The following is a 13,045-nucleotide window of genomic DNA, read 5'->3' as shown; positions in this document are numbered from 1 at the left end:
AAATTAATGAGAATCTGAAAATCAGAACAGATGAGGAGAGCGTTAATCCCGCAATGCAGAGCAGAGGTCATGGCATCTCTCAACGCCAAGGTTTCCGCTTCGAGTTTAGAAACACAAAAAAATAGGAACCATGTACGCTCATCATCAATTTTTTATATTTTTTAAAATTTGAGTTCGGATTTTTTTTTTCTGATATACAAATGCACACAGTTTAAAGCTCTTTTGAATTTTGAAAATTAGTGTAGCAGATTTTTCAGTTTTTAATTAAAATTGTTATATAGTTTGTGTTACAAAAAAAAATCGTATTAGTATTTTACCAAAAAAAAAAAAAAATCGTATTAGTAAAGCTTCCAGCCTTCCACCGAACAACGACTACTCGGACGCTGTTCCTGCAGAAATATAAGAAGGGATCCGATAAGAGGGGAAATCGTTAATTCCACCCAGCTTTTTTATTTTCAGTTTCATATGCCTTCGTTATAAACTGCTAATTAATATTGAAAAGTACTGTCGCATAATTAGTTAATTAATTTATAGTCATCTAGAACAAAAATACAAATTCAACAGCTGATTACCAACTAAACATCTAAGAGTTTCCGAATTTCAGAAAGGCCGAACCAATGTTTATATTATGGAAGAAAAGTGCAATGTTGGTATTCCAAAACACAACATGTGTTTGCCCACTTGAAACATTAATGGCTTGCTCTCTTCTAACTCGGCACTTTGTATCCTCAACATTTAAAATTTGATGTAATTTTTTTATCATATATTTATAACCCACCATTATGTTTCATGTCATAATTTTTCTTTTAAAATTTATTTCCTTATGGATCTTCAATTATGTGCGTACCAACACGAACTAGCAGCCTTAGCTGTATATCCATAAACAAAAAAATTATTCGCAAGAGTTGCATATTTATAAACAAAATATTAATCAAATAACTACTATGAAAAAATGATAAACATATGGACTACTAGTCTACTATATATAAACACGATCCAAAAACTAAACTAAGTTAAACCAAAGAGTTTTAATTTGTTTTCCAAAAAAAATGAATATCAAGTTTCAATTTAGTGAAAACTATTTAGAATTTCTTGTTGGATTCTTTGTTAAATGATCTATATTATATAAACATATCTTGCTCAGTAAATTTCATTTCCCTAATGTTATACGTAGACTCATTTTTCGCTGATTATCTCCATTCCAAATCTTATACCAATCAAATAATAAAATCATAAGAAGCATTAAACACAAGATGACCCAATTGGCAACCATGCATCATTTGTATTATTTAATTGTCTAATCTGTGCATAAAATTATAACCAATATATAACCTTGAACAACTCGAGAATCATCGGATCACAGAATACCCAGACATAAAATAAACAAAATACTCCATCCGTTAACAAAACTGCCGTTTTTTTTTACAATATAGTAGTACTAAATAGTATACCAAAAAAAATAGAGGTTAGGAGTTGAAGACATGAGTTGCGAGCCTGCGAAGACATGTTTGTATAGAAAGAAACCAAACCAGACTCTTTGATAGATAGAGAACTTGTCATGTTATTTTTAAATTATGTCATTGTTTGCTGGTCCATTACACAAATTGGAGCCAAATTCAAAACTTCATTATAGAAACTCATACATGATCATTTATTATTCCTAGGATAAGACATATACATACATATATAATATGATATTATGAATACCACAGTTATCAGTCATGGTTAAGAGTTTAGACATATACATACATATATAATATGATGTTGTGAATACCTTAAGTATCAGTCATGGTTAATTTTCTCGGAATCAAAAAGATGCTCGAGAGATAATTCTTTGTGTATGTAAGGGAATCGAATCAGAAACGTAGAATATTTGTAATTAAATGAGCAATAATTTATATGGTTTAGCTCATAAGATTGTACTTTCCAACACTATGGCACAACTAAGGTACCAAAATAATACTATATATAATTAACAATCTCTAATAGTAGTTGTTTTAGTTGGGAGTTTGTGAATTAGAAGCAAGCTTCATTTATTTACGTTTCTCGTGGTGCCTATGATTAACATACTAAGCTTTCCATGGAGCACTCTGCCAAAAAAAAAGGCTTTGGTCCGAAATCGTTATAAGAGCAGAGCATTTTCAACTTCATTTCATAAGTTATAGAATTACTTCAAAATGAAATTTAGAATAATAAATGTTTTAACTTTATTCTACTTTTGCTCTATAATAGAGTAAACATGGATTTACTTCATAGATGGAGTAATTATTTCAAAAATGAAATAAGGTTTGAACAGCTTTAACTCAGTTATGGAATTATTCAGTTTTAAAAGAAAAAAAAATTATTTTGAACATGCTCTAATTATAATGTGTGAAATACTTATAGATTAATAAATGGGTCAATATAAATCTCTATTTCACAGGTCAAAATACTACTCCTTGAGGTGGCTCCCTTGTTATACCAGTTTTTTTTTCTGTTTTTTTTTTTGTTTTTTGATTAAGCAGGAAAATTGTCTAGGTCAAAGCCCGACTAATCCTACTCATTATATCCCATTAGAATTATTTAAAAGGTCTTTAAAAAGAAAGAAGTTTCAATTTTAATTACAAACTATAAATATAATTAAGAGTTAAGCGCAAATAAGCTATGACGAATTCAGTGAGGTTTGTCTTCATCAAATAATGGTGAAGATATATTCCCCTCGAGACCCTTTTCCGCTTTATTCCCTTCAACATATAAACATTATTGATTTCTTTGTGATGGAATATTTTAATTTAGATCAATTCTAAAAAAACAAGATTAGGCATTATAGATTATTCTATGATATTGTCGTCGTGTATGAGAATTCCACGTTGAGATGAAACAAGTCATATTCTGGGCTTTAACGCAACCATTGCCTTCTTAGTATTTAATTACTTATTATTTCTGCCAGCAAAGTATTAATTTTGTAAACAATATCCTCAACGAACGCTATATTAACTATATACGTTTTTTTACGAAAACTACAAACGTTTATTCTTTGGAAAAAAAAACTATAAACGTTTATTTATCGTTTTCAAGGGTTCATTACCTAAGTTTCAAAAAACAAAAACAGAGGAAAAAAAAAACAAAGTTCATTACCCTTATTGAAAAGGTTATTTCTTTTACCATTGTGAATTTAATTGCATTTTTGTTATAACACTCTCGGTGTATATAGAAAATAATACTAAACACAAACTTAAACTTTGTTTCAGTTTCACTTTCTCACAAGTGTTATCGAGTCCCACCCGGTATATAATTGTTGCGTGCATGAGATATCACTATATCAGCAGCAACTGCGAAAAGCGAACCTGTTAGTTGGAGCTTTGGAAGACATTTTCTTTTGTACTTTTGCAAATTTATTGTATTTCTTTTTTAAATACATCAATAAATAACTATGTTAGCTCACTATATATATATATATTTTTTTATTTTTGTTATAAATAATTTAGGTATCTTAATTCTATATTTTGAAGTACTTTTCATCTCTAGATAATCATAAGTGTATTTTCACTAGCTAGTCACTACACGTAACGAGTCATCATCATTGTCACGTTTATAAAAATATACTATAAATGTACTTTTATTTTGGAGAGAGACTTTAAAGCCAAACAAAGCAGGTAATCTTTTATCTGTATTGTACCCATAGATATACATACACATGTGCATTAGCTGAAAAAATAAAACAACAATTAAATAAAGCCGAAAGCTTTCCCCAATTAAGAAATCATTTAACATAAGAGTTAGAAAAGTAAATCTCACAAAAGTGATATCTACTGACATTTTAAACATATTTTCAATAATTAGTTTTACCCATTAATTCACAAATTATCACATAAAACTTTGATATGTCATTGGACTATACGCTGTTATTTGATTTGGCATAATACTTAACTTTGATAAGTTAAACTGCTGTAATAATATAAGTAACAATCAATTAGTATAAAACTAGCATGAGTCTTGTGGCTTACGAGAACTACTTTTTTCAAAGTGGCTTGCTAAATACTCATTGTTTTGTGTGTTTAATTCGTTTCAGCTAGCAATCAATTTGTCACTTATTAACCTAACCATATAAGCTTGGATATCAGTAGTAAAGTTTTATCCAAGTTAAAATAGCTAAGACTAAAAGAATGCACAAACAGAAATGACTATAAGCGAGTATTTTGGCTTTGAATGAGACTTGTGGTGATTAGTAAATAACTAGATACATACAACAGAACTATAACACTGTTTCCAGCTTGCAACTATTTAGAAGTCTTCACTATTTATACAAAATAAAAATTGTTTTATTATCGTGAAAGAAGAAAAAATATAGTTAATACTATATGTTGTATTTTAGGAAATAATGAATGAGGGTGGAATCATGCAAGGCTAATGGCTAAGCAATAGTGTGGTCTTGTGTTGTGCCAGCTAGGAACCCCAAGGGGATCCAAAGAACCTCGCAAAGGGTATATCCGCCATTGACCCTCATCTTCTATTACACAACTCTTCCGTATTTAAGACACTTCAACTCTTCACATGACTTTCAAAAATCTCCATCTTCTCTCGTGTTTGGCTGTGTATATATATATATTAAATATTTATTTAATTTTCTGGATCAAGAAGAGAGAAAAGTTCTGATTGTCTCACGAAAACTCCTACAACAATGGCGGTTTATGTCGAGAAGAAACACTGGTGGCTCCGTAACAAGAAGGTTTATGTTCTTCCCATAATTTTCGGACAACCCCATCTGCACTGTCGTTGTTTCGATCTGATCGAGTTCTTGTTTTGTTTTTTTTTTCAAGATCGTGGATAAGTACATGAAGGAAGCGAAGAATCTGATAGCGAGCCAAGATCCAAACGACGTCGAATCAGCTCTAAACCTCCTCGACTCTGCTCTCTCCGTCTCTCCTCGCTACGAGCTCGCTCTCGAGCTCAAAGCCAGATCGCTTCTCTACCTCCGTCGATTCAAAGACGTCGCAGATATGCTCCACGATTACATTCCGAGCCTTAAATTCTCCGGAGAAGACTCCGGCATCGGTTCGTCCGAATCGTCTCGAGAATCGGTTAGCCTTCTGAACGAGTTGCCGAGTCACGGTGGTGAGTCTGGTGACTCGTCTTTCAAATGCTTCTCCGTCTCCGATTTGAAGAAGAAAGTCATGGCAGGGTTGAGTAAAAACTGCAACGAACAAGGGCAGTGGAGGTAATTTCACTATTTGTTGACACGTGGATTAATGAAATAACCCGACCCGGTTTTGATTGGGATCATTTCTTGAATATTGTAGATACTTGGTTCTTGGTCAAGCTTGTTGCCATCTTGGTTTAATGGAGGACGCGATGGTTCTTCTCCAAACCGGTAAACGGTTAGCCACCGCAGCCTCCCGTCGTCAGAGCATATCATTATCCGACGACAGCTTCATCCTCTTCTCCTCCTCCTCCGACGGCGGCGGCTCCTCGCCTCCCTCCTCCGCGCGATTCCTCACCGAATCCGATCACGTGCTATCTCACATTAAGCTCCTCTTGCGCCGCCGCGCCGCCGCACTCGCCGCTCTCGACGCCGGACTCTACTCCGAATCAATCCGCCATTTCTCCAAAATCCTCGACAGCCGCCGCGCCGCGCCGCAGGGCTTCCTCGCCGAGTGCTTCATGCACCGCGCCTCGGCGTACCGATCCGCCGGGAGAATCGCCGAGTCCGTCGCCGACTGCAACAAGACCTTAGCGTTGGATCCGTCGTGCCTCCGAGCGTTGGAGACCAGAGCGGCCTTGCTCGAGTCCGTGCGGTGTTTCCCTGACTCGCTTCACGATTTGGAGCACTTGAAGCTTCTTTACAATTCGATATTACGTGACCGGAAACTTCCCGGTCCGGTTTGGAAACGGCACAATGTCCGGTACAGAGAGATACCGGGGAAGTTATGCGTTTTGACGTCGAGGATTCAACAATTGAAGGAGAGAATCGCTAACGGAGGAATCGGAAACGTTGATTACTACGCTCTGATGGGAATCAGACGCGATTGCTCGAGATCGGAGCTGGATCGAGCTTACTTGCTGCTCAATTTAAAGCATAAACCGGAGAGATCAATGTCGTTTATTGACCGGTTTGAGTTAACCGAGGACGAGGAGGAATTAGACTCGGTTAAGGACCGGGCTCGAATGTCAACTCTATTACTATACAGGTTGATTCAAAAGGGTTACTCCGTCGTGACAAGTGACCTTAAGCAGCGTAGAGTCGCGGGAACGGACACGCCGATTAGAGCGGGTGCGGCGAATAATAATGTGAATGTGGTGAAAGGAGTGTTTTGTAGAGATTTGACGGTGGTTGGGAGTTTGATTGCACGGACCGGGTTTAACCAACCGATTCCGGTTAAGTACGAAGCGCTTAGTTGCTGATTTTGTATGTACAATAGAAAAGACAGATCACATTGGATGAAATTATGGATAATAAGAATATTGTCTGCCCGAGATTTTTTGGAGCTTTCTCACTTGTATGTTTCTTCTTTATTCTTCTCTCTCTATCAAAAAAATATATTTAATTTGACTTCTTTTAACTTTTAAACCGAATATACAAACGATAACAGAAGTATAGAAATTGTTTAAAATGTTTAAGTCCGTGAGTTCATTTTGAAAAATGACATAATACGTGAATGTAAATGTGAATAAACAATAGATCGAGATTTCATATTTATATCAAATAATAATCGCTATAATCGATGGGAAGTTTTGTTTTTCTTTTGTTTTTCGTTAGTTGAAAAGCTACTATTGTTTCTCAAGTGGACTTTGATAATTTATTTTCCTTATTCTAATTTATTTCATAACTATACCTCTTATATTAATACGAAAACAGCAATGGCAATGGCAGATACAACCCATGACTTGTGAGAAAAGAAAAACAGATCGTGGAAATTTTGAAATATTGTTTTCACATGATCTTTGTTGGTACCATTTAAAGAATTACGCAGACCTAACGTAGTTTTCCTTATTAAAAGAAAAAATCTTTAAAGGTAGTCTTTTTGGTTACAAGTGGAAAACTTTATGAAACAACGCAAAAATAAATATTGTTGTGAAATGAGAGTAGAGAAAAAGTTAGATCACATTTTCTTAGATTGTTTCGTCTCTTTTGTCATGAGTTGTCGTCGACTAGTTCGTATTTCCTTATTTTAAATGTTGAGTAATATAGTAGATTTGCTGTTGTTTCCACTTTTAGATCCTCAAAGACTGTGACAGTTATCGAACTCTGATTTCGCATATCTAATAAATGGTCGAAATGTTTAGGTTTCATAACATTTCGTATTAATAATCATACAAGAACTCGGTAGTCAAAAAGAACAAATAAGAAAGGAAATTTATTAAGCTAAAGAGCTCCTAACAATAAATCTTTTAGGCTTGTGCCCAAGTTCATTGATCTTTTCGAGTTTTCGATGTCTTCTTGTTTATATGTATGGTTTACTTGAATTAAATTTTTTATATATTTTTTTTTCTTTTTGAGTTTTCTTATTCTTTCCAACCTTTTTGTTTTGGACGATCGAGTTTGACATATATTTATTAAAGTTGAGTAATCAATCCATCTCCAATAATAATTTTTCACAACTCCATCAACTTCGTTTGTAAGCTAAGAAATGTATTTTAGTCTATGTTATACATTACATGGTCCGTACTGTAACCATCGAATCATATGGTTATATAGCTAACTAATAAAAAATATGAATAAAAATGTTAATCTCTAATTTTATCAGGCAAAAATAGTATCCAAATGATTAAAAATATTAAACATTCCAACTGAAGATAGCCCAGTGTCAAAATCCATCCAATTTGGTGGTTGGTAAAGTAAAAGATTTGTTGTTGTGTCGACATAAAAATCAAAGATTGTGTAAAATTGGCGGAGGAAAAGGGTTCTACAACAAAAGAAATTACTTTTAAGTTTTAACAGAAGTCCAATTTTTTTTTGTCATTGACAGAAGTCCAATCAATTGCACTTAAAACGATGAAACTATCAAAGGACAAAACTTTCTTCTCTTTCAGACATGGCATTTCGAAAGGTACATGAATGTGTGGATATTTATTTATATTATTGTTGCCCATAACTTTGTTTCTGCTTTTATTCACTTTCCCATTGAGATTTTTGTCTTTTCTTTTCTTACTTAAATCGCTGTGAAACTTTTTGTGTCTTTGCATGCCACAAATCAGACAGCACATTGGTAAATGAGTGTTTCTTGATTTTACCGAGGTAAAACATTTGCTTAGAACATCTCTAACCTAAAACTTTATTTTAAAAAGAACAAAATTTTTAAAATAAAGATTTAGAGATTGATTATTCTAACCATGAATCTTCAAAAAAATTCTTAAAAATTTATTTATTTACATTATAGTATTTGATATTAACAAAAATTACTACTATTTATGAAAAAATAATAAAAGAACCACAAAGTTTTACTATTTACAACTTCAAAATTTGAAGATTTGAGGTTGGATTGAAAAAAACTTTAAAATTTGAAATTGTAACCACTATAAAATCGCTATTCTCTAGAAAAAGAAGACAACAAAAGTTCTAAACCTCTTTGACCTTCATCATATGTTAGTGAATGATACAATTATGCATTAAAATAGAATTTTTATTTTTTTTGAATTTTTCTCAAAATCCAAGGGGTAACCTTTACGAAAATATTTAATTTTTCGGTAAATGCTGTATATACTGAAGGCTATGATTTTTCAGTGTAGTTTTAAAATTTCTAACCACATTCTACATTTGTATTAATGTATATTAAACTCTCTTTCATGGTACATGGGCATCATTTAAATGTTTTATCAATTAATTTAGTAAAACTTCATAATACTCCCCAAATTGGTTGACTAACCACTATAAAATCGCTATTCTTAAGAATAACGGAGACAACAAAGGTTCCAAACCTCTTTGACCTTGATCATATGTTAGTGAAGGATGCAACTATGCCTTAAAATGTAATTTTTAGTTTTTTGAAATTTTCTCAAAATCTATGGGTTAACCCTACGAAAAAATTGAATTTTTAGGTAAATGCTCTATATACTGAAGCTTACGATCTTTAGTGTTGTTTTAAAATTTCTAAACACATTCTACACTTGTATTAATGTATATTAAATTCTCTTTCATGGTACATGAAAATCGTTTAAATTTTTGGTCAATTAATTTAGTAAAACTTCATAATACTCCCTAAATTGGGTGACTAACCACTATAAAATCGCTATTCTCTAGAAAAAGAAGACAACAAAGGTTCCAAACTTTTTTGACCATCATCATATGTTAGTGAAGGATGCAATTATGCATTAAAATAGAATTTTCATTTTTGTTGATTTTTTTTCAAAATCTATGGGTTAACCCCTACGAAAATATTTAATTTTTCGGTAAATGATGTATATACTGAAGCCTATGATTTTTCAGGGTAGTTTTAAAATTTCTAACCACATTCTACATTTGTATTAATGTATATTAAAATCTCTTTCATGGTACATGAGAATCGTTTAAAATTTTGGTCAATTAATTTAGTAAAACTTCATAATACTCCCTAAATTAGGTGACTAACCACTATAAAATCGGTATTCTCTATAAAAAGGAGACAACAAAAGTTCCAAACCTCTTTGACCTTCATCATATGTTAGTAAATGATACAACTATGCATTAAAATAGAATTTTAATTTTTTTTAATTTTTCTCAAAATCTATGGGTTAACCCTTACGAAAATATTGAATTTTTCGGTAAATGCTCTACATACTGAAGCCTATGATTTTTCAGGGTAGTTTTAAAATTTCTAAACAGATTCTACATTTTTATTAATGTATATTAAACTCTATTTCATGGTACATGGGCATCGTTTAAAATTTTAGTCAATTAATTTAGTAAAACTTCATAATAATCCCTAAATTAGTTGACTAACCACTATAAAATCGATATTCTCTAGAAAAAGGAGACAACAAAAGTTCTAAACCTCTTTGACCTTCATCATATATTAGTGAAGGATGCAATTATGCATTAAAATAGAATTTTCATTTTTTTTGAATTTTTTCTCAAAATCCAAGGGGTAACCCTTACGAAAATATTTAATTTTTCCGGTAAATGCTGTATATACTGAAGCCTATGATTTTTCAGTGTAGTTTTAAAATTTCTAACCACATTCTACATTTTTATTAATGTATATTAAACTCTATTTCATGGTACATGGGCATCATTTAAATGTTTTGTCAATTAATTTAGTAAAACTTCATAATACTCCCTAAATTGGTTGAATAACCACTATAAAATTGCTATTATCTAGAAAAACGGAGACAACAAAGGTTCCAAACTTTTTTGAACTTTATCATATGTTAGTGAAGGATGCAACTATGCCTTAAAATAGAATTTTCATTTTTTTGAATTTTTCTCAAAATCTATGAGTTAACCCCTACGAAAATATTGATTTTTTCGGTAAATGCTCTATATACTGAAGCCTATGATCTTTAGTGTTGTTTTAAAATTTCTAAACACATTTTACATTTGTATTAATGTATATTAAACTCTCTTTCATGGTACATGGGAATCGTTTAAATGTTTGGTCAATTAATTTAGTAAAACTTCATAATACTCCCTAAATTGGTTGACTAACCGCTATAAATTCGCTATTCTCTAGAAAAACGGAGACAACAAAGGTTCCAAACCTCTTTGACCTTCATCGTATGTTAGTAAAGGATGCAACTATGCATTAAAATATAATTTTTATTTTTTTGAATTTTTCTCAAAATCTAAGGGTTAACCCCTACGAAAATATTGATTTTTTTTGGTAAATGCTCTACATACTGAAGCCTATAATCTTTAGTGTTGTTTTAAAATTTCTAAAAAGATTCTACATTTTTATTAATGTATATTAAACTCTCGTTCACGGTACATGGGCATCGTTTAATTATTTTGTCAATTAATTTTGTAAAACTTCATAATATTCCCAAATTGGTTGTCTAACCACTATAAAATCGATATTTTCAAGAATAACGGAGACAACAAAGGTTCCAAACCTCTTTGACCTTCATCATATATTAGTGAATGATGCAACTATGCATTAAAATAGAATTTTCATTTTTTTGAATTTTTCTCAAAATCTATGGATTAACCCCTACGAAAATATTTAATTTTTCGGTAAATGCTGTATATATTGAAGCCTATGATTTTTTAGCGTAGTTTTAAAATTTCTAACCACATTCTACATTTGTGTTAATGTATATTAAAATCTCTTTCATGATACATGGGTATCGTTTAAATTTTTTGTCCATTAATTTAGTAAAACTTCATAATACTCCCTAAATTAGATGACTAACCACTATAAAATCGCTATTCTCTAGAAAAATGAGACAACAAAGGTTCCAAGCCTCTTTGACCTTCATTATATGTTAGTGAAGGATGCAATTATGTATTAAAATAGAATTTTTATTTTTTTGAATTTTTCTCAAAATCTATGGGTTAACCCCTACGAAAATATTTAATTTTTCGGTAAATGCTGTATATACTGAAGCCTATGATTTTTCAGTGTAGTTTTAAAATTTCTAACCACATTATACATTTGTATTAATGTATATTAAACTCTCTTTCATGGTACATGAGTATCATTTAATTGTTTTGTCAATTAATTTAGTAAAACTTCATAATACTCCCCAAATTGGTTAACTAACCACAATAAAATCGCTATTCTCAAGAATAACGGAGACAACAAAGGTTCCAAACCTCTTTGACATTCATCATATGTTAGTAAAGGATGCAACTATGCATTAAAATAGAATATTCATTTTTTTTAAATTTTTCTCAAAGTCAATTTGTTAACCTATACGAAAATATTTAATTTTTCTGTAAATGCTCTATATACTGAAGCCTATGATCTTTAGTGTTGTTTTAAAATTTCTAAACAGATTCTATATTTTTATTAATGTATATTAAACTCCCTTTCACGGTACATGGACATCCTTTAATTTTTTTGTCAATTAATTTAGTAAAACTTCATAATACTCCCTAAATTGGTTGACTAACCACTATAAAATCGTTATTTTCTTGAAAAAGGGAGGCAACAAAAGTTCTAAACCTCTTTGACCTTCATCATATGTTAGTGAAGGATGCATCTATGCATTAAAATAGAATTTTTATTTTTTTGAATTTTTCTCAAAATCTATGGGTTAACCCCTAGGAAAATATTTAATTTTTCGGTAAATTCTGTATATACTGAAGCCTATGATTTTTTAGCGTAGTTTTAAAATTTCTAACCAAATTATACATTTGTATTAATTTATATTAAAATCTATTTCATGGTACATGGGCATCGTTTAAATTTTTTGTCAATTAATTTAGTAAAACTTCATAATACTCCCCAAATTGGTTGACTAACCACTATAAAATCGCTATTCTCTAGAAAACCGAAGACAACAAAGTTTCCAAACCTCTTTGACCTTCATCATATGTTAGTAAAGGATGCAACTATGCATCAAAATAGAATTTTCATTTTTTTGAATTTTTCTCAAAATCTATGGGTTAACCCCTACGAAAATATTTAATTTTTCGGTAAATTCTGTATATACTGAAGCCTATGATTTTTTAGCGTAGTTTTAAAATTTCTAACCACATTATACATTTGTATTAATGTATATTAAAATCTATTTCATGGTACATGGACATCCTTTAATTTTTTTGTCAATTAATTTAGTAAAACTTCATAATACTCCCTAAATTGGTTGACTAACCACTATAAAATCGTTATTCTCTTGAAAAAGGGAGGCAACAAAGGTTCCAAACCTCTTTGACCTTCATCATATGTTAGTGAAGGATGCATCTATGCATTAAAATAGAATTTTCATTTTTTTGAATTTTTCTCAAAATCTATGGGTTAACCTCCTACGAAAATATTTAATTTTTCCGGTAAATGCTGTATATACTGAAGCCTATGATTTTTCAGTGTAGTTTTAAAATTTCTTACCATATTCTACATTTGAATTAATGTAAATTAAACTCTCTTTCATGGTACATGGGCATCATTTAAATGTTTTGTCAATTAATTTAGTAAAACTTCATAATACT

General features: G+C 31.3%; 1 protein-coding gene across 1 annotated transcript; it reads left to right on the top strand.

Moving 5' to 3' along the window:
- The first annotated feature begins 3,332 nt into the window (after positions 1-3,332).
- Positions 3,333-6,532, top strand: LOC103836775. The gene is made up of 3 exons (XM_009113069.3): positions 3,333-4,708; positions 4,800-5,197; positions 5,280-6,532. Exons 1-3 carry the CDS (start codon positions 4,661-4,663, stop codon positions 6,379-6,381), a joined length of 1,548 nt encoding a protein of 515 aa, XP_009111317.1. The 5' UTR covers positions 3,333-4,660; the 3' UTR covers positions 6,382-6,532.
- The last annotated feature ends 6,513 nt before the right edge of the window (positions 6,533-13,045 follow it).

The sequence above is a fragment of the Brassica rapa genome, chromosome A09 (assembly GCF_000309985.2).
Source record: "Brassica rapa cultivar Chiifu-401-42 chromosome A09, CAAS_Brap_v3.01, whole genome shotgun sequence".
In the NCBI taxonomy this organism is placed as follows: Eukaryota; Viridiplantae; Streptophyta; class Magnoliopsida; order Brassicales; family Brassicaceae; genus Brassica; species Brassica rapa.
This window is presented reverse-complemented; position numbering and strand designations above follow the sequence as displayed.

What these genes read in the sequence shown, in the direction of transcription:
- LOC103836775 (XM_009113069.3), top strand. Translation starts at nt 4,661, where the DNA reads ATGGCGGTTTATGTCGAGAAGAAACACTGGTGGCTCCGTAACAAGAAG. An exon ending in GGTGGCTCCGTAACAAGAAG is followed by an intron (nt 4,709 to 4,799) that starts GTTTATGTTCTT and finishes TTTTTTTTCAAG; the next exon opens with ATCGTGGATAAGTACATGAA. An exon ending in AACGAACAAGGGCAGTGGAG is followed by an intron (nt 5,198 to 5,279) that starts GTAATTTCACTA and finishes TGAATATTGTAG; the next exon opens with ATACTTGGTTCTTGGTCAAG.